Genomic DNA, 22,500 nt, shown 5'->3' on the forward strand with positions numbered 1-22,500 from the left:
GATTGGAATGCATTTTGGAAGTCCGTGGAAGGTTTAGGCTTGGATTGGCGAAATTAAGATTTCGATGCTTTCCGGTTGATAGGTGAGATTTTGATATAGGGGTCGGAATGGAATTTCGAGAGTTGCAGTAGTTTCGTTGTGTCATTTGGGATGTGTGTGCAAAATTTCAGGTCATTTGGATGAGATTTGATAGACTTTTGATCGAAAACATAATTTAAGAGTTCTTGAAGTTCTTAGGCTTGAATCCTATGTTAAATTGGTGATTTGATGTTGTTGTGAGCGTTCCGAAGTTTTGAAAAAGTTTGAACGATGTCATGGGATGTGTTGGTACAATTGGTTTGAAGTTCCGGGAGTTCCGAGTAGGTTCCGGATAGGTTCCGGGATGTGTTAGGCCGAAAATCATAGTTGTAGCAGGGTCCAGAAGGGTTGCAGGCCTCAGAACCCACCCGCACGGTCCACACAAAAAGAAGTGTGGCCACGGTATGTGATGTGCGGACCACAAAAAAAGAAGTGCGGCTGCGGTAGGTACTGTGCGGATGCACAAAATGCTGTGCGACCGTAGTGGGGAACTTTTCACTGGTCCTACTTCGGAAGCTCATATCTTTTTATCTACAAAGAATTTTGAGATGATTCAAAAAGAAAGGTTGTAGCTCTTTGTGTCTAGTTTCCAGAAAGGTAAAGATATTGCAATTTGAACATATGTAGGGAAAGGTATGGCCAAAATACTAAAGCCTATCACTGCAGAGAAAGCCGTGCGGCCGCGGTCGTTTTTGTGCGGACCACACGGGTTTTGTGCAGACCGCGGTCGATTTTGTGCGGTCCGTAGAGGTGTAAATCTGTGGGGTACTCTATAAATACGAGGTTTTGGGTTTTATTTGATATTTTGACCTAGAGAGCTCGGATTTTGGCGATTTGTCGAAGGTTTTTCAAGAAATTCATCGGGGTAAGTGATTCTAACTCATATTTGGCTAGAGTACATAAATCTATCATTGAATTCATTATTTAATTCGTGATTTGGGATTGAATTTGGTAAGAAAATTGTGAAATTTTTCAAAAATATAAAATGATGATTTGAAGGACCAAATGGTATCGGAATTGGATAATTTTCGTATGGTTAGACTTGTGAGAGTATAAATATTTTAGTTTTGCGAATTTTGTCAAATTCTGAGACGTGGGCTCGGGTTTTGGTAATTTCGGGAATCGCACCCTTTGTTGATTGTTTTCGCTTTGGCTTTGTTCCCTTAGCATATTGTGACGTATTCATTCTGATTTTGGATAGATTTGACACGTGTGGAGGCCAATTCGAGGGGCAAAGGCGTCGCGAGCTAGAGATTTAGCCTGTTCGAGGTGAGTAATAATTGTAAATGATGCTCTGAGGGTTTGAAACCCCGGATTGCACATCGTAGTACTATATTGAGGTGAGGCACACGCTTGATGACGAGCGTGGGGTCGTGTATTATTGGGGATTTTGACTTGGTCCGCCCCGACTGATGATTTTACCGCGTATTTGACTGAAACTTATATGTTATCAGCATGATTTGGGCTGATTGCCATATTTGGGCTTTGTGCCAACTATTTGAACCCTTCGGGGATTTTTATTACTATTTCCTTACTGTTTTGACTTATTAATTGAACTCAGTCATGTTATTTTCTACTGTTTTACTACTCAGCCATTTTTACTTCGTTTTGAGACTTAAATGATATTTTAAATGATGTTTTGGGCTGAGAAATACTGTTTTACTAATGCTCGAGGGGCTTGTGAATATTTTTGACTGAGTAAGGCCGAGGCCTAATTGTGAGGAAATACTGATACTGATTTTAGGCCAAGAACCTGAGATGTGTACGTCACGAGGTGGCTTGTTGATATTGTTTATGAGGCCGAGGGCCTGAGATATATACGCCACTAGGTGGCTTGACTGATATGAGGCTGAGAGCCTAGATTTGATGTCACGAGATGACTTGATATTGCGCTTGGGCCGTAAGGGGCCCCTCTCGGAGTCTGTACACCCCTAGTGAGCGCGGGTACCTATTGTGATGTGAGATATATCTCGAGGGGCTGATATTGTTCTATGTGATAGCCCGAGGGGCTGGTATTGTTCAATGTGATTGCCCGAGGGGCTGGTACCGTTCTATGTGATTGTCCGAGGGGCTGGTATTGTTCTGAGATATTGCCCGAGGGACAGAGTTGTTGACATTGAGTCCGAGGGGCGAACCTTTATGTGTTTATCTTTCATATTTACCTGTCATTTACCTGTTAAACTATGTTATTTATGCTCGAGGGGCAGATTTCTGTTCTTATCTACACTAACTGTTTTGCATTTATTTGTGTACTATTGAAAAAGCCATTTTCAAAGAAGTTTAAACTGAGCTAAGATGTTTAAAGAGATTTTATAGTTTCACTGCTTTCTTACTAGTTTTTTGAACTGCTTCTATACAACATCTTGGTATGCTTTACGTGATTTCTTACCATTCAGACTTTAGTTATGATTATTACTCACTGAGTTGGAGTACTCACTTTACTCCATGCACCTTGTGTGCAGATTCAGGTATTTATACACCCGGTAGCGGATTTTGGCTGATCGGAGGCAGAGTCATCGGAGTTTAGCAAGGTAGCTGTCGGCGTTCGCAACACTGCTTCTCTCTCTCTTCATTCATTAGTCTCTATTTGTACACTCATACTTTCAGTTGTATTTATACCCTAGTAGATGCTCGTGACTTGTGACACCCCGATTAGGGCTGTGTCGGGTTGGACTTTCCGCATTGTTAACGATATTTCCGCTATTTAGTATTGTTTGAACTGGCTGGCCTTGTCTTCACGAGAGGCGACATCACGACCGGGTTCGGGGTTAGGGTGGTGACATGATTGGTTTGGTTTTTGAGTGGAACTAATAAAATAAGGAGAAAGGTGCACTATTTTGAAAAAGTAAGATCCACTTGAATTTAAAAAGAAATAAAAAATAGTTGTATTGCTGCAAAAAAAATTATTCCTTGATAAGTGGTGGCTTTTAATATAAATATGCTTAAAGAATAATGGGGTAATATGCATTGATGTGAAGGTAGAGTTTTGGTTTGACATAAGTGTGGGGGTTGAATGTTAAAGTATATGCATTAAAGTGCTTAGGGAGGTGTAGTCACTCTTATATCTAAATGTATCCTGCCCGTTCCGCAGCCTACATTACAACCAAATAAAGTCCTACTTGATCCTAGACTGAATGAGCTCAAGTAGTAGAGTAGTACACTACGGGCAAGCCTATGGTGCATTTTTTGTGGCATATGATTATTATTTTTGAGAGACAGTGAATTCTTTCTATCTTGAGTTCCTAAGTGTTCTTAAATTTTATTGTGTGGAACTACTCTCTTTTTTTATGTGAGGGCGCTTGATTCATGAAGGAAAGGTGATATCAGTGACCTCTATGGTAGAGTAAGTGGGTGAGTTGTGAATAATGAATGGTACTTATGAGTCAAATCTTGAGGTGAAGATGTTATGCTTTTGTGCTTAGTCTATTTTAAATACTCTTGGTGTGATGAGTCAAGAGAATTGTTTAAAAAGGTCGTGTCTATATAAAGTGTAGTTTGATTACTCGAGGATGAACAATGGTTTAAGTGTGGAGTATTGATGATAGGCTATAATTTTGTATTTTAGTCGCTTATTACACTCTAATTTACTGCACTTTAATTGAGTTTGAGCTTTAATCGCTAGTGTTTTGCACTAATAGTGTGTTTTATGTCTTGTAGGAGTGATTCCGAGCTATATAGATATTATGGAATGAATTACAGTGATTTGGAGCTTTGAAGTCTGAGTAAAAGCCCAAAGAATTAAGCTGGAATCGTGTTCGGTGGTCAAATTTGATAGTTAATAACAAACAAAGACTCGAGTAGGCATATTGCGCACTATCTAGCAAAATAAACATAACTCTGCGCTCCAAATTCCATTTGGGCTATATAATATATGGTTGGAAAGCTAACTCAAAGACTACAACTTTCATGTTTTATGATTTTCCAAATTCCAAAAGGAACAGGTTGAAAAATGCGGTCGAAACCGCAACAGCGGACCTGGACGCGGACTGAGGCAGTGCACTGGGAAAATACTGCCGCGACCGCGAGCGTCCAGACCTGAAAAATTGTCCTTTTTGCGTAGGAGAAGGTATAATTGTTTAGGCCCGACCCTACTTGGTATATATATACATGGAAAAAGGGTATTTTAAGGGGTTGGACATACTTTTGACACAGATTCGACCTAAGGAGGCAGAGACACAATAGGAGCAAGGCGGGGAATTCTTCTACGAGTTTTTCCTTCCTCTTCCTATTTTCATTGTTAGTTATGAATTTTAGTATTGTAGTTTTACATACTATTATGAATATCTAATTTGTTATCTAGAGTTTTGATGAATCTTTTGTAGGATAAATTCTAGTTATGTTTTTATATAATTGAGCCGTTGGATTTTTGTACTTGTTCAACTACGTGTTTGTTGTTGTTGATTGAATGGTCATCAATTGAATGTGCCTATTTAGTGTGTAGTGCTCGAGAGAGAGTACATATTTAGGTAGTTATTGAATAACGGCACTCCTAACGTATGTGAAAAATCAATACAGTGGGTTTAAAGGCAGGTTTAAAAATAACAAAGCCTTGACATGGTCATATTAAGCGGTTAGATAAAGCCAACTAGTGTAGTTCGAAAGAATATGTCTAGTAAATTATTATAGTTTCTCGAGAGAGAATTACGGCACCTAAAGTGATCACGATTAGTAGAGAATACATTGGCAAAAATTGTAGGGAACATAGGTAGAAAGATTCCGACAATTGGGGAACTCATAACTCTAGACCTCCTAATTTAGTCTCCAACCCTTTGTCTTGTTAGTTGATAATTTTATCGTTTTCTAGTATTTGCTAGTTAATTAGTTAGAAATATAAATCTCAATCTTTATAATTTATAAAATTATTCAAACTTATCTTTTTAGTGATATTAAACAGATATAACTACGCCTTAGTTCTCTGTGGGATTCGACTCCGGACCGCTTATCCTTTTTAGGACTAGAGTTGGGCGTGATCACATGGCAAACACATTAGGAAAATTATTTAATAGAGCTAGTTATTATAAATGGTTTTTAACTCAATTACATTTATCTATAATTAACAACAAATCTTAAAAGTAATTTTTAATTAAAGTCATTTATTAAAGAAATCCTAAAGTTACAAAAAGTTCTCAAACTACAAACTCTTTGGGTTCTCTCCCTTATTTGGATTTCGGCTTCTAGCGTTCTACGCTTCAGAGTTCATCCATCACAATTCCTCTTCAGCCAATCACGTTGTCCCTATCGGTCGCCGTAAAATCTTCCTCTGCACCTTCCAAGAGGTTGGATTATCTTCTCTTTTTTTGTTTTTTCTCTGTTTTCACTTCATCTTGAATTATATATTGTTATGAAATAAAAGCAATATATCAAAATCTGAAAGAGATAGAAAGAAGAGGCTTATCTCTTCTTCTGTTATCTCAATTAAACAAACATTTACAAAGCCTATTTATAGGCATAGTTGATATATGTTTTGATAGTTATTGAGTAGATACAGAGACAAGTATCCACAGTATAAGGATGACATATATTGATCCATACACTATTTACAATACTCCCCCTTGGATGTCCATGTCAAAACAAAAATATACCTCATTAAGAATTCATTAGGAAAAACCCGTGAGGTTGTACATAGTTATTAATAATATGCATTGCTTACTGCCTCATTAAAAACCTTACCAGGAAAATGTAACGACCCGACCGGTCGTTTTGAGCTCTAGAGTGTCGTTCGGCAATTTGAGGCCTTGGGTAGCTTCACGTCAGGTATTATGACTTGTACACATGGTCAAAATTAAATTTCAGGAAGTTCGGAGTTGATTTCGAAAGAAAATTCTCATTTCCGAAGCTTTAAGTTGGAAGAGTTGACTAAGGTTTGACTTTTGATCGAAAGACCTCGGAATCGGGATTTGAAAGTTCCAATAGGTACGTATGATAATTTCGGACTTGGGTGTCACGACCCAATTTAGGATTATGACCGACACTTAGGAGCAAGTGCCCCCAAGTAAGCCTCGTCAGTATTTTCCAGAAAATCGGACAGATTTTCCCCTATTTTTGGACTATCCCAAAAAACTTCCTATCTCATAAACAAGTAACAACCAACCAATATTCACCTAAATCAGTTATAATCTTCATCAACTAACCACAAACGCGTTTCTACCAATATTACCAACCTCCTCAACATAATAAAACCAAAACCAACTCTAAAAATACGGAAAGAAAGTACAATCCTAGTAACTAGTCCATATTAACAAATGAATACTCACGACACTAAAAGGAGGACTATGTAACGACTCTAAGAGTTCAAAAAAAAGACCATAACAATAAATAAAATCTCCGCCCACGCGAACAAGTGCGAGGCTAACCAAGAACTATCAACCTATGTGCTATAATTAACGAAATTCTCGCCTGCGTCAACTGTTGTCTCTCTAAAAAAAATTATCGGGGAATGAGTCGCTAGCTAAGTGAGTAATAACATTTAACCAAAACCATTTTTATTGGGGATAAGTCAGAAAATATGCTAGTATTAAACATAAAATATCATAAAGATGCCTTTTCAGAAATAATAAATAATTTTCAATCTCGTCATGTTTTCATGTAATATAATTCAATCGATAATTCAATAATAAGCTCGGTAGACATTGTATAATATCAATATTCATATTTGGGAGGTTTCAATGAAGCACTGGTTCCGCAAAAGCGGACTTACACTCGTAGATGCACCACCACAGATCCGAACTTCAAGCACAGGTGCGGTTCCGCAGATGTGATTCCTGCCTTCCAGGTCTTCTTCCGCGAATGCGGCCATTTCCTCGCAGAAGTGACCAGTGTTCCGCATATGCGGAATCACTGAAGAGTTTTGCATTGTTTCAACCCTTTTTTGCTCAATTCCACTTCAATTGAATTCAACTCTCTTCATGGCATCATTTACCTGAAAATCTAACAATACATACCATAAACGACCTCCTATTATAATTAAAGGACATAAAATCTAAAGAAAAGAGACTGGAATGAGTGGTAAAATCACCACTCATCAGTATTCTGCCCGCGTTCGCAGACCTCGGAGTCCCCCTCTATTCCCTCCTATGTCGTTTACCTTTCCGTATCTTCTTGGACTCTGGTGTATAGAGATACTAGTTTTTCTTCTGTAGCTTGTGACTTATGATTTTCCGGGTTTTGGAAACTCTATGTATACTCTAGTGTTGGGACGTTTGTACAAGCCGAGCAGCATTTTATCATTTTATAGTTATCTGTTGCAATCTAGCTGTTAAATTCTATTTTTATTTTTGTCATTTCGCAAGTTGTTACGCTTACCTAGTCGTAGAGACTAGGTGCCGTCACGATATCATATAGAGGGAGATTTGGGTCATGAAAGAATTTATCTCGACCCATTTCTCCCTCCGTAAGACATCGTGATGGCACCTAATCACTACGACAAGGTAAGCCTAATAATTTCAAAATAACGGAAATAAAGCAGTAATTAACATCTAAACTTCAATAGATATTATAAATTGATAAAATATTGTTCAGCATGTACAAGTAAGCCAACACTCGAATATAAATATCATTCCCAAAACCCGATAATCACGAGTCACAAGCTCTAAGAAATTTGTCTAACTCTCTTCTATACATTTGTATCTAAAAGGGATAAAGGAGGAAAATAACATAAGGGATAGAGGGGGACTCCGAGGATATGCGGACGCGGGAAGATATACCTTGAAGTCTCCAGTAAGCTGCAGCAACTGCACTAACGATAAGGCGGGTAAGATGTACCTGGATCTGCGCACGAAAAATATGTGCAGGAAAGGGCGTGAGTACACCACAATAGTACCCAGTACGTGCCAAGCCTAACCTCGGTCGAGTAGTGAAGAGGTAAGGTCAGGGCCCTACCGAAATATATATATATATATATATAGCAAAAATGAAATTTCGCAGTAATAAGGCTAAAATGTAACAAGCGGGAAATTACGAAAAAAATAGGTCATAACTAAGCAATACAACACGGGATCTCCCGAGATACCATCTCGTAGTCCCAAATATAAATGTGCAGGGGGATCTCCCGGAATATAGTTCTGTAGTCCCAAAGTAATAGTGCATGACAGGGGATCTCTCGGAATACCGTTCCGTAGTCCCAAAGTAAAAATGCAGTACATGGGGATCTCTCGGAATACCGTTCCATAGTCCCAAAGTAAATATGCAGCCAAACAATATAATCAATAGTTACAGCACGAAATCTTACAATTTAACCTAAGTACAAGTTAATGGAAAACAGGTAAAACCACTAAACATGCTGCACGTAGTTCAAGTAAATAGTTATGGCAAGTAGGCATGTTTTCTGAGTCTGACAGGATACTACACATACTAATAAGTTCGAATAAGAGGAAAGACATGTTACTATTTAGTGAAAATCGGGTTTTACAACAAATAGCCCATTTACTTACTCGTCACCTCACGTACACGGCGCTCATATAACAACAATAGTAACAATCCTAAGGAGAGTTACCCCACACAAGGTTAGGCAAGTCACTTACCTCGAACCAAGCTCAAATCAATCCAAAATAATGCACTTTCCACAAACATTCGACTCCTAATGGCCCTAATCTAGCCAAAACCAATTACATAACATAAATATAACTACAAGAAACTAATCTAGAAAATGGAATCAAAGTTAAAGCAAAAAATTGGAAAATCGCTCAAAAAGCCTCCCCGAGCCCACGTCTCGGAATTGGGTAAGAGCTACCAAATATGAACACCCATTCACTCAGAGTTCACTCGTACAAAAATTATCCAAATCCGACGCCTAAATCCCCCTCAAAACTCCGAAATTCGGTTGGGGAACTTTCCCCCATTTTCCCAACTTCCTCACTCAAATTCCTTAATTAGATAAAGAATACAACAATATATTAATGAAATATAATCAAAATCGAGTTAGGAATCGTTACCCAATAACTTCCTCTAAAAATTATTCAAAATTTCGCCTAAATCCGAGCTCTCCAAGTCCCAAAATAAAAATGAGACCAAACCTTCGATATTACCCCTTTTCTGCCCAGCGATTTTGCTTCTGCAAACCTAGAACCGCATATGCAGTCCCGCGCCTGCGGGATTGCCATTGCAGGTGTGGATTTTCACTTAAAACTCATCGTCCGCTTCTACAATCAAAAGGTCGCATTGCGGGCATTGCAGATGCGGAACTCACCTCGAAGCTGCGACCCCGGACCACTCCTTCCAAATCCACTTCTGCGCTTGATCATCAGCATATGCGGCCCTGCACCTGCGGTTCCCCACCGCAGGTGCAAAAAGACCAGAAACCAGCAATATCAGAAATTATTCTAAGTCCAAATTTTCGCCCGTTAAGCTCCCGAAACTCACCTGAGGCCCCCCGGGACCTCAACCAAACATACCGACAAATTCTAAAACACCATACGAACTTAGTCGAGCCTTCAAACAACATTAAAAACACGAATTACACACGGATTCAAGCCTAATAAACTTTGAAACTTTCTAAATTCTACAAACGACGTCGAAACATATCAAATCTCGTCTGAATGATATCAAATTTTACACACAAGTCAGAAATGACACTACAAACCTATTCCAACCTCTGAAAATCCAACCGAACCCGATATCAAATTTTCCACCGATGGCCAAAATCGCCAAAATTCTAACTGTTTGCCAATTCAAGCCAAACTCCACTATGGACCTCCAAATCACATTCCAAACGCACTCCTAAGTCCAAAATCACCTAATGAAGCTAACGGAACTAGGGCTGCTTATCAGACGGATTGAGAGGTTATTTACACTTAACGGTTTGGCTTATCGGTTATCAGCTTTTAAATGTATTAATTTGATAGCCACCCGATAAAATATCGGACGGATTGGTATCGGTTTAGTTCTTATCGGGAGGTTATCCGATAGTTTATCGGCCTAATTCAATCTATATTGCGTGCATTAATTGTTTGCTAACCGGTGACTCAAAATAGAAAATTGAGAAAGAAAAAGGAGAAATTAGAGTAGCAGCTTTCCAATTTTTAGTATTAAAATAGTCGTCAATATGAATTCTCCAAACTCTCAACTCAGGATAATTCAGTTACTCATCATCTTGATTAAAACTCACAATCACATATAATATATACGCCTTTTTATTTTTACTTTCATCACTAATATTCTTCGAGAAAGAAGTTAAGACATTGTACAAGTGAATAAGCATTTGAATACTGACATCAGCAACAACGAAATAACGATATGACATCTTTTCTTTTCTTAGTAATTAATATATATATATATATATATATTCTTAACGGGTTAACGGATAATCCGTTAAGAAAATTGAATAATCCGCCCCCAAACTGATAAGCTGTTAATAAAAAAAATTTAATTCATTCCCCATCCATTAAATTGTTAACCCGATACCAATAAGCCATTAAGCTTCGATTTCGGTTCGGTTTTGAACACCTCTAAACGGAACCGTCAAAATTCAAATCTGAGGTCGTTACATACAAGTCGACATCCGGTCGACTTTTTCAATTTAAGCTTCCAATTAAGAGACTAAGTGTTTTAATTCACTCTGAAAACCAAAACTAACCCTCCCGGCAAGACACAATAGCAGAATTAGATACGGCGGAAGTAGTTAATAGGGGATTGGGGCTTTAACTCTCAAAACGACTGGCCGGGTCGTTACATCCTCCCCCTCTTAAAACAATCATTCGTCCTCGAACAAGCATAGAGACATACTTGAATCTATGAAAAGATGAGGGTAACGGCTGTGCATATCTTGCTCGGTCTCCCAAGTCGCCTCCTTGACCGGCTGACCCCTCTACTGAACCTTTACTGAAGCAATGTTCTTTGACCTTAGCTTTTTGACCTGCCTATCCAAAATAGCCACTGGCTCCTCAACATAAGATAGATCCTTGTCCAACTGGACTGAGCTGAAATCCAATACATGAGCCAGATCATCGTGATACTTCTGGAACATAGAAACATGGAATACTAGATGAACTCCTGCTAGGCTGGGAGGTAGAGAAATCTCATAGGCAATCTCCCTAACACGCCGCAATACCTCAAAAGGACCAATGTACCTCGGGCTCAGCTTGCCCTTTTTTCCAAACCTCATGACGCCCAAGTGATTCCCAAAGCAAGACCTGCTCTCCAACCATGAATGCTAAGTCGCGAACCTTCCGGTCCGCATAACTCTTATGTCTGGACTGGACCATGCAAACTATACCATGAATCACCTGCACCTTATCCAAGGCATCCTGGACAAAGTCTGTACCCAATAATCGGGCATCTCCCTTCTCGAACCAACCCACTGGGGACCGACATCCCCTACCATATAGAGCCTCATACGGTGTCATCTGAATGCTGGACTGATAACTATTATTGTAGGCAAACTCCGCAAGTGGCAAGAACTGGTCCCATGACCCTCCAAACTCTATCACACACACAGAGCATATCCTCTAGAATCTAAGTCTTGTGCTCGGACTGCCCATCCGTCTGAGGGTGAAATGTTGTGCCCAGCTCCACTCTAGTGCCCAACTCCTACTATATAGCTCTCCAGAACAGTGATGTAAATTGTGTGCCTCTATCTGAAATGATGGAAACTGGGACACAATGTGGGCAAACAATCTCTCGGATGTAAATCTCAGCCAACCTCTCTAAAGAGTAAGTAGTCATCACTAGAATGAAATGAGCTGACATGGTAAGCCGATCCATAATCATCCAAATAGCGTCGAACTTACTCGAAGTCCGTGGGAGCCCAACTACGAAATCTATGGTGATTCGCTCCCACTTCCACTCAGGGATCTCTAACCTCTGAAGAAAGCCACCCGGTCTTTGATGCTTATACTTAACCTGCTGATAGTTGAGACACCGAGCCACAAACCCAAATATATCCTTTTTCATCCTCATCCACCAATAATGCTATCGCAAATCCTGGTACATCTTCGCGGCACCCGAATGGATGGAATACCACAAGTTGTGGGCCTCCTCAAGAATCAACTCCCGAAGCCTATACACATTGGGCATGCATATCCGGCCCTGCATCCTCAACACGCCATCATCACAAATAGTCACATCTCTAGCATCACCTTGCCAAACCCTATTCTGAAGGATGAGCAGATGAGGGTCATCATACTGATGTTCCCTGATACGGTCATAAATAGAAGACCAAGAGGCCACGCAAGCCAATACTTGGCTCTGTTCCGAAATATCCAATCTCAGAAACAGGCTGGCTAAGGCCTGAACATCCACTGCTAAGGGTCTCTCTACTGCTGGAAGTTATGCCAAACTCTCTGCCTAGCGACTCAAAGCATCGGCCACCACATTAGCCTTCCCCGAGTGGTATAAATTAGTGATGTCATAATCCTTAAATAGATCTAACCACCTCCGATGACGCAAATTAAGAACCTTTTGCTTGAACAGGTGCTGCAAACTCTGGTGATTGGTGTAGATCTTACAAGGAACACCGTACATGTAGTGGCGCCAGATCTTCAGGGCGTGAACAATAGTTGTTAACTCAAGATCGTGGACATGATAGTTCTTCTCATGCACCTTCAACTGTCTGGACGCATAGGCAATCACCCTACCATCCAGCATCAACACCATGCCAAGACCAATATGCGAAGCATTACAATAGACGGTGTAAGACCCCGAACGTGTAGGCAATACAAATACTGGGGTTGTAGTCAAAGTTGTCTTGAGCTTCTGAAAGCTCTCCTCACACTCCTCTATCCACCTGAACAGAGCACCCTTCTGGGTCAGCCTGGTCATAAGTTCTGCAATAGATAAGAATCCCTTTATGAAACGACGGTAATACCCCGCTAAACCCAGAAAACTATGAATCTCCATAGTTGATGACGGTCTACGCCAACTATGCAATGCCTCCACCTTCTTCTGATCTACCTTGATCCCATCACTCGATACTATATGACCCAAGAATGCCACTAAGTCAAGCCAAAACTCACATTTAGAAAATTTTGCATACAACCTCTTCTCCCTCAAAGTCTAAAGCACAGTCCTTAGGTGATGCTCATGATCTTCACGAGTCCGGGAATACACTAGGATGTTGTTAATAAACACAATAACGAAGGAGTCAAGATAAGGCCGGAACACATTGTGCATCAAATGCATAAAGGCTGCTGGGGCATTGGTCAGCCTAAAAGACATGACAAGAAACTTATAATGACCATATCTGGTCCTGAAGGCATTCTTCAGGATATCCGGCTCCCGAATCTTCAACTGATGATAGCCTGAACGCAAGTCAATCTTGGAAAACATGCTGGAAACCTATAGCAAATCAAATAAGTCATCAATGCGAGGTAATGGATGCATGTTCTTCATTGTAACCTTGTTCAGCTGGCGATAATCAATACACAAACGCATAGAACCATTCTTTTTCTTCACAAACAAGACCGGTGCACCCCAAAATGACACACTGGGCCGAATGAAGTCCTTATCAAGCAACTCTTACAACTGCTCCTTCAACTCCTTCAACTTAGGAGGAGCCATACAATAAGGAGGAATAGGGATGGGCTGAGTGCCCGGCAAAAAATCAATGCTAAAATTAATATATCTTTGTCGGGCGGCATGCCTGGAAGATCAGCTGGAAACATATCTAGAAAGTCCCTCACTACTGGAACTGACTCAACTATAGGGGTATCAATAATGACATCTCTCACATAGGCCAAATACGCATCACACCCCTTCTCAACCATTCGCTGAGCCTTAAGAAATGAAATGACTCTGCGGGGAGTATACTCTAAGGTACCTCTCCACTCTAATCTCGGCAAGCCTGGCATAGCCAGCGTCACGATCTTAGCGTGACAATCAAGAATAGCTTAATGAGGCAACAACCAGTCTATGCCCAAGATAACATCAAAATCTACCATACTGAGTAATAACAAATTGGCTCTGGTCTCAAAACAACTAAGAGCAATCAAACATGACCGATATACGTGGTACACAACAAGATAATCTCCCACATGAGTAGTAACAAAATAGGAGAACTCAACGCATTCTGAGATACCCCAAAATGTGGAGCAAAGAAGAGGACACATATGAATACGTAGAGCTAGGGTCAAATAATAGTGATGCATCTCTATGACAGACTGGAACAATACATATGATGACAGAATCAGAAGCAACTGCCTCTGAAAGAGCTGGAAGGGCATAATAGCTGGCATGGCCTCCCCTTCTAGGGCAACCTCAACCTCCCTAACTTCAATCTTGAGCTGGCTGAGTGGGTGGGGTGGTAGCTAGGCTGGAAGCATTGTTGGAGGACCCCATGGAGCACATGGTGGCTGAGAAGTCTGTGAAGGTACACCCCTCCTAAGTCTGGGGCAATCATTTACCATATGGCGAGTGTTGCCACACTCAAAACAACCCCTCGGAAGACGTGGCTGTTGTGACTTGCTCGGGCCTGGCCTACTGGACTAGCCGCTAATAGCACCCGAGCAGGCGGTACACTGGATACTGGTGGTGCATAATAAGGCTCATAATGCCTGAAAGGAGCTGGAACACCACTGGCAGCTGGAAGAGCTGAATGAACAAGGCGACTCACATAACCCCCTACTATGGCGAGCTATTGGGGCACAAACCCTAGAATAATAACTAGCCTCTCGAGACCTCTTGGAATCTCTCTCCTCTTTTTCCTGGGCAAGCATGCCCTGCACTCTCCTAGCAATACTCACGACTTGCTGATAAGAGATATACATCTCCAACTCCTTGGCCATACTGGTCCTGATGTTGGGGTGGAGTCCCTCAATGAAGCAACGAACCCTCTCCCGAACTGTGGCAACCAAGACTGGTGCATGTCGAGCCAACTCACTAAAATGGATTGTATACTCCAACACAGTCATAGAACTCTAGTACAGCTGCTCAAACTCCTTGCACTAAGCATCCCTGAGGCTCATTAACATACTCATGAACTGGGCTAGAGTCTCTCGGAGGGCTAGTGCAGCAGAAACCTACTGTGTTTGTCCTCTAGCTAGAGCTATGGGGGCTTCTCTGTTGTAGCTCACGCAGGAGCTCTGGCTGCACCGCGTGGTCGTCCTCTACCCCGGCCCCGACCTCTGGCGGCTCTGGCAGGGGCTCGGGTGCTTGATCGTCAGATCTCCTAGTACGGGTCCTCACCATCTGTGAGAAATAATAGAATAGAGAATTTTAGAATTTGATGTCAGTAACTTGCACGACAAGGAGAATAAAAGAAGTATGATTGTTCTTAATAGTTCTATAACCTCCTGAAGATAAGTACAAACATCTCCATACCGATCAGCGATACTCTAATAAACTGGCTTGTGACTCACGACACCTATGAACCCAGAGCTCTGATACCAACTTGTCACCACCCAGTTCTCCCTCCGTAAGATGTCGTGACGGCACCTAGTTGCTATCACTAGGTAAGCCTAACAATTTCGAAATAACGGAAATAAAGCAGTAATTAACAACTAAACTTCAATAGATACTATATACTAATAAAATATTGTTCGACATATACAAGTAAGATACCACTCGAATATAAACAGTATTCCCAAAACCCGGTAATCACGAATCACAAGCTCTAAGAAATTTATCTAACTCTCTTCTATACATTTGTATCTAAAAGGGATAAAGGAGGAAAACAAATAATGGATAGAGCGGGACTCTGAGGATCTGCGGACGCGGGTAGATGTACGTTGAATCTCCAATAAGCTGCAGTGGTTGCGCTAACGATGAGGCAAGTAAGATGTACCTGGATCTGCACACGAAAAACATGTGCAAGAAAGGGCGTGAGTACACCAAAATGGTACTCAGTAAGTTCCAAGCCTAACCTCGGTCGAGTAGTGACGTGGTCAGGTCAGGCCCTACTGAAATATATATATATATATATATATATATATATATATATATATATATATATATATATACATACATACATACATACATAAAAAGCAAAAATGAAACTTCGCAGTAATAAGGCAAAAATGTAACAAGGAGGAAATCATGAAAAAAACAATAGCTCAGTACTCAGTAATACAACAAAGGATCTCCCGAGATACCGTCTCGTAGTTTCAAACGTAAATGTGCAGGGGGATCTCCCGGAATACAATTCTGTAGTACCAAAGTAAATATGCAAGACATGGGGATCTCCCGGAATCACGTTCCGTAGTCCCAAAGTAAATATGCAGCCAAATAATAGAATTCAATAGTTACTACACTAAATCTTACAATTTAACCTAAGTACAAGTTACGAGAAAATAGGTAAAACCACTAAACATGTTGCACGTAGTTCAAGTAAATCGTTAAGGCGAGTAGGCATGTTTTTTTAGTCTGACACGATACTACACATGCTAATAAGTTCAAATAAGAGGAAAGACATGTTACTATTTAGTGAAAATCGAGTTTACGACAAATAGCGCGTGTACGTACTCGTTACCTCACGTACGCGGCTGTAATGCCCCGGAAAAAAATTTTGTTAATTAATTTAGGATTTCGTGGTACCAGGTAGGCTAATTATAATATTTTTCATGCTATTAACATGATGGACATCAATTGGATTTGTCAAATAAGTGTATAAGTCATATAATAAGTAATTTAGGGTCCAAGGAAAGGCCTAAGTCTAAGTCAAATTGGAAAATTTCATAATAGGCTAAAATTCCAAATGAGTTCGCACAAGTCCACACTTTGGACGAGCATATCTAAATATATATATGAGGTTTTATGTGATGAAAAACCTATCAAATGAAAGGTCTTCGAGTCTAGTTTATAACGCTTCAAACCTTTCGTCATTTGGACATTCCTACACAAAGTTATGAACAAATTACCAAAGGCAGGATTTGCGATCAATTTCGTGATCGCAAAATGACTCTGCGGACCTCATACACGTCGCATAGAAAAGCAGAGTCGGGCAAAAATTATGTTGTCGCATGTTGATTATTCTATCGCATAATTTATTATGCTGTCAATTATGCTATCGCATAATGATTATGCTGCAAGTCTCCTACCTACATATCGATTACGCTATAGTATAATTACACCACATATTTGACTTTGGGGGTCAGTTTTGGAAATTTTTATATCCGAACTCACTTTGATAAATAAGCCTTGGGGGTTCATTTGGGGCTATTTTATGCTAAATCTAGAGAGAGGTGAGAGCATTTTAGAGAGAGAAGGAGGAAGCCTAGCATTATAACCATTCAATCTCTCATCAATCTTCAAGAATCAAGGAAACCAATCACAAGATCTTCATCTAAGAAGTAAGGTTCTATACACTAGACTTTAATTCGAATTTGGGGTATAAGATGAGTTATTAAGGTATGATTCTTGGGTGTAATAGTATTATGTATACATGCATGTACAAATTAGGTTTGTGGAAAGATTGTTGAACACAAATAAGTAAAGATTGGGTTGGGGAATGAAGGAAATCTTGTAGAAGAGCTTTGAAATCAAGATGCATAACTAGTATTTGATAAAATGCTCAAATGAGATGAAACCATGAATATCTTCCTAATTTGTGTTCGATTTTATTATGTCTCTAAGTAGATTGGGATTGCTAGAATTTTCGGAACTTTGTAGTAACTTAAGAAAAGCTTAAACAAGGTATGTTGGCTAAACTTTCTCTCTTGGAATCAAATTCCATAAATGTTTCATAAGTTCAAGCATGGTTGGCTCAAAGTTCATAAATCTTATATTCCGGGTTATTACCCATAAACATGACTATTCCAAAATGAGCCTTATGAATAAAGATATATATATTCTAAGTATGAGTTGCATATTAAAATATTACGGCTTTGAGTCGTGTTTCAAATAAAGGGTAGTATGCCAAATTGTGTGAGTAAGCCAAATTGTGTGAGAAAACTTGATATGGTTGATACTCTTAAATGCTCTCATATGTACAAAATGTATTTGATTGATTGTGTCTAGTTGTTGGTAATCTGTAAAGATGTTTGAAATGAATTCGGGAAATAGAGTGTGGTCAACGTGCCGACAACTTGAGTTATAATTGTGCCTGGTGATGCCTATGACATGAGAAAATGTGATTATATTATGAAATGAGCCTCGACTCAACCATTTTAAGATGACTTCAAAGAGTAGAATTTGCTTAAAAGCTCTATTGAGGTATGTATGGCTAACCCTCTTCTTCTTATAATTGAACTCTTGGTGTCCGAATAATTGGTGTAAGTTTTGACTTGATCATGATAGAATTGGTTGTCTTAATGTGTTGGGTTGAAAGATTTATGTTCCATAATTGTTCTAAATGTTTACCATGTAATAATGCTATTTGAGAACGTGGTTATGATTTCCAAGCTCTTTTCATTATGTGTGCAATGTTTTATCTGATAGAACTTATTGACATGAATGATACTGTTGTTCAAACAAATAAAAAGGGAAAGACTAGAATTTTAAAATATGTCCAAGTGCCAAGAACTACTTAATAAATGGGGATGTTTGTGTCATGTAATAGAAGATGGAAAGAAATGTGAATTAAATGAATAATTGAAAGAGGTTATGTCCCAAGTGAGATGGCTTAGCCGGTCGGGCCGAGACCGGACTCCGTGTAAGAACAAGGTGGCATTGTGGATGAAACTGTGAATAAGGTTACGTCTCACTTGAGATGGCTTAGCCGATCGGGCCGAGATCGGATGCCATGTTGTACACATGGGGGCATTTACGTTGGATTTCTGATTATCATTGTGGATTTGGATATGTCTCACTTAGGATGGCTTAGCCGGTCGGGCCGAGACCGGACTCCGTGTAAAAACACGGCGGCATTATGGGTTGTGGCACTTGGCACTAAAGATTATTTAACCTAAAGAGATGAAAAAATTGAATCAGAACGATGTGGTCCTTATTTAGTGTTTCCTTGTAATCCTGTGAAGTACTTATTGATTATTTTAACTGCCTTCTATTTGTTCTCACTATTCATTTTATTAAGATTTGTGTTTGCTTTACGTACTAGTACTATTCGACAGTACTAACGTTCCTTTTGCCGGAGGCGCTACATCTTTAAATGGATGTAGGTGGTCCCATAGCATACAGTATTGGTCGCAGCTAGTGGCGCATCCTCTTTTCAGCTGGCTTGGTGAGCCCTACTTCACTTCGGGGTCCTGTATCATTGTTTATCATGTACTTTGTATTTTGAGGTATAGCCAGAGCCTTGTTGCCAGCATTTCCATATTACTCTTCAGTTATATTTAGAGGCTCCGTAGACAGGTTATGGGTGGTGTTTGGTATTGGAGATTAAATTAAAAATATTGGTATTTGACAAATATGTTTTTCTTCATTTCTATAAAAGTGAGCAGCATTATTGTTTGTAATGCTTGGAGTTTTACTTTCAGTTTTGTCGTTCGAGACTACAACTGGAATACTCTGCAAGAAGAACTTTAAAGTCTTACTTAGTCTTTCAGTAGGTAAGCATATGTAAATTGTATCGTATACACGACTAACAAGATGGATAAACTTTGTGACAATGCTTGATCCTCACCTTTTCCAGGAGAGTTATCCTTTCATGTTTCTCCTCTTCAATTGTTTGTTCTTCAGGTTTCTCCTCAATTATTGGTTCTTCAGGTTTCTTCTCAAATGCTGGTGTTTCACGTTTCTCCTCAATTGATGGTTCTTCAGGTTTCTTCTCAACCGTTGGTTCTTCAGGTTTTTCTTCAACTCCGGTTCTTCAAGGTTTGCCTCAACTGATAAATAGTCGGCAACATCATTGTTGGTATTGCATTGAATTTCACTGTCAGTCTTCTCATTGAAATCTACAACTGACATATTCTGCAAGAAGAATTTAAAGTTTCACTTAATCTTTCAATTGATAAGTAGATTCGAATCTTTGCACATACAGAACTAATAGGATGGATAAACTTTGTGATAGTGCTTGATCCTCACCTTTTCCAAGAGAGTTACCTTTTCAGACTTCTCCTCTTTAACCGCTGGTTTTTCAGATTTCTCTTCAACTACTAATTGTTCAGGTATTTCTTCAACAGATGGTTCTTCAGGTTTCTCTTCAAATTCTAGTTCTTCCGGTGTTGGTTCTTCAGCTTTTTCTTCAACTATTAGTTCTCTAGGTTTCTCTTCAGCTGCTAGTTTTTCATGTTTCTCCTCAACCTCTGGTTCTTCAAGTTTTTCTTCCACGGCTGGTTTTTCCTCAATCGCTGGTTCTTCATGTTTCTCCGTAACTGCTGGTTCTCTAGGTTTCTCTTCAACCGTTGGTTCTTCATGTTTTTCTTCAACTGCTGGTTCTTCAAGTTTTTCCTCAACTGCTGGATAGTCAACAGCGTCATGATTGGTATTGCATGAAATTTCATTCTTGGTCTTGTCGTTCGAGTCTACAACTGGCATATTCTGCAAGAAGAATTTAAAGTTTCACTTAGTTTTTCAATAGATAAGCAGATGTGAATTCCTTGCACATATAGAACTAATAGGACGGATAAATTATGTAACAATGCTTGATCCTCATCTTTTCCAGTAGAGTTACCTCTTCCTTATTGTCATCCATGTTGCATTTTCCCTTCAAACCACCATGGATATCTTCTGAACTGGTGGCTGTATCAAGCTTATGGTCGGATGTTGTCTCTATAAGTTCCCCGAAAGATGAGTTTCCAATCTCGTCACCAGTGACATGCAAGAGTTCAGTGAGATTCTTTTCCACTTCATTTTCCAAAAGGATGTCATTTGACTTGTTATCTTTTGGAATTTCAGCAATTTCCTGCCCTTCTGCTGCAATTTCTGATGCTTCGTCATCTCTACTTTCTCTTTTTGAGCCTTCTGGCATGTCCAGCTGGTCAGTTTTCCTTTGCACATTTTCCTCGCACGCTACCTGTGAATCATCAACAATTTGGACATGGTTTTTTCCAGACTCATTTGCTTTACTTGCTCTGCGATCAATTATAGTGGCATTCTCAAACATCTTGGTTTGGTTTTCTTCTTCATGCCGGCTCGTGTTGGCATCATTCTCTGAGACAGTTCTGATGACATCTCTTAATGGTGCAGAATTGGTATCTTCTTTGGGGGCTATGTCCTCTCTTTCTTCTGTAAACGAAGATACCAATATGTCTGAGCTCTGAATATCATCAATGTCCTTGGATGTTGTATTTATTATTATTTCGTTAAACTGATGTGCTTCTTGGTTTCCATTCTCAATTGAGTTGTCCCCATGTTTCCTGCTCGTATCTGATTCAGCATCATCTAACCTGGTTTCTTCTACAACATTAACAAATGGGTTAACAAGCAGATTCCTTGCACCCTCTCCATCTCCTGTCACTTTTTTCTCATCCTCTCCTGTTTGGCACTCTGTTTGGGGGGAGATGAAAATACTTCTATCATCATCGTAGTCTTTCTCATCTTTGAGTGCTTTCTCATCCTTCGTGTGACCAGGTGATTTTATTGCTTCAGCGTTTGTCCCTTCTGTTCTTTCTAAAATGGATGACATTGTCTCTTTTTCTTCTTTTCCTTCAATGATTGTTTCACATGAGTCTCTTCCTTTGTCGGTATCAGGTACATGCTTTGTGCTGTCATCTTCATGACAAACTTTTTCTTTTTCTGTTGTATCCTCTAGTAAATGTTCTGTGGTACTCTCTTCATAGTCTAGCATGTGTACAATCTGACTTGAGATTGTCTTTGTCAAATGTCCATTGGGTTTTTCTTGTGTCATGCATCCCTCATCCTTGTCCGAGCTAGTTGCTGATTCTTTTACATTTTGTGTGTATCCGTCTGAAGAAATATTTTCATTTGAGCTGATTTCTACTTTTTGGTCTTCTGTTTTCTCCCCAAAGTGGAATGAAATCCCTGACATCTCTTCGCCTGACTTGTTTGGTGTATCGACTGACACATGGACTTCCATTGAACTGCTAATTCCTTCAACAGCCTTGGCAACTGAGGGTGATTCAAAAATATTTTCACCCTCAGCTTTTCCGTTGTTACCTTGAATGGGATCCTTAACATTTTCAACCTCTGAAGTTCTTTCAACCTCAGGTATTGGATGGACTTTGTTGTCTGCCTCCATGATCAGTTTGTCTGATACTACATATGCTTCGCCTAGCAAATTCTCTTCTTTTTTCTGCATGAAGTAAAAATGGTTTTGCTTTATTGTAGCCAAATTAAAAAAGAAATGTGTTTATCTAATATTGACAGGGCAGCACTCAAACATGAACTTTGTCAGGATAACCATAGCATATTAAACTGCATATATTAGCTGGATTCCTGTTTATAATTGAAACGGAGTTACTAACCCTGGCCTAGTGGTCAAATCCCTATTGCTCTAGCCTTTAAGTCCCAACGTATGACCTGCTCGCTGAACTTTCTTTGCCATGTTTGAGAATTCCCATAGAAGTAGTTGCTACTGCTACTCCCTTTATTAACCAATCAATATCCAACATGACCTATTTTCTCTTTGAATAATGTATCAGATATTTTTCTTTGATGAAGTGACTTCCATAGGAAACAATAAAACAATAGGAAATGCAT

General features: G+C 39.6%; 1 protein-coding gene across 1 annotated transcript; it reads right to left on the bottom strand.

The window, feature by feature from the left end:
* Positions 1-19,881: 19,881 nt before the first annotated feature.
* Positions 19,882-22,478, bottom strand: LOC107813012 (uncharacterized). Its single transcript, XM_016638213.2, has 3 exons — positions 22,266-22,478; positions 20,513-22,093; positions 19,882-20,379 (listed from the first exon to the last, which is right to left on the bottom strand). The coding sequence occupies exons 2-3, from the start codon at positions 22,037-22,039 to the stop codon at positions 19,882-19,884; spliced, it is 2,025 nt and encodes a 674-aa protein (XP_016493699.2). The 5' UTR covers positions 22,040-22,093; positions 22,266-22,478.
* Positions 22,479-22,500: the final 22 nt, after the last annotated feature.

This window comes from Nicotiana tabacum, chromosome 3, assembly GCF_000715075.1.
Source record: "Nicotiana tabacum cultivar K326 chromosome 3, ASM71507v2, whole genome shotgun sequence".
NCBI classification, from domain to species: domain Eukaryota; kingdom Viridiplantae; phylum Streptophyta; class Magnoliopsida; order Solanales; family Solanaceae; genus Nicotiana; species Nicotiana tabacum.

Bases quoted from the DNA above. Each gene is read 5' to 3' on its own strand.
- LOC107813012 (XM_016638213.2), bottom strand. From the start codon at position 22,039: ATGGAGGCAGACAACAAAGTCCATCCAATACCTGAGGTTGAAAGAACT. The intron at 20,380-20,512 runs GTAACTCTACTG...TTCTTCTTGCAG, and splicing joins TGGATGACAATAAGGAAGAG to AATATGCCAGTTGTAGACTC.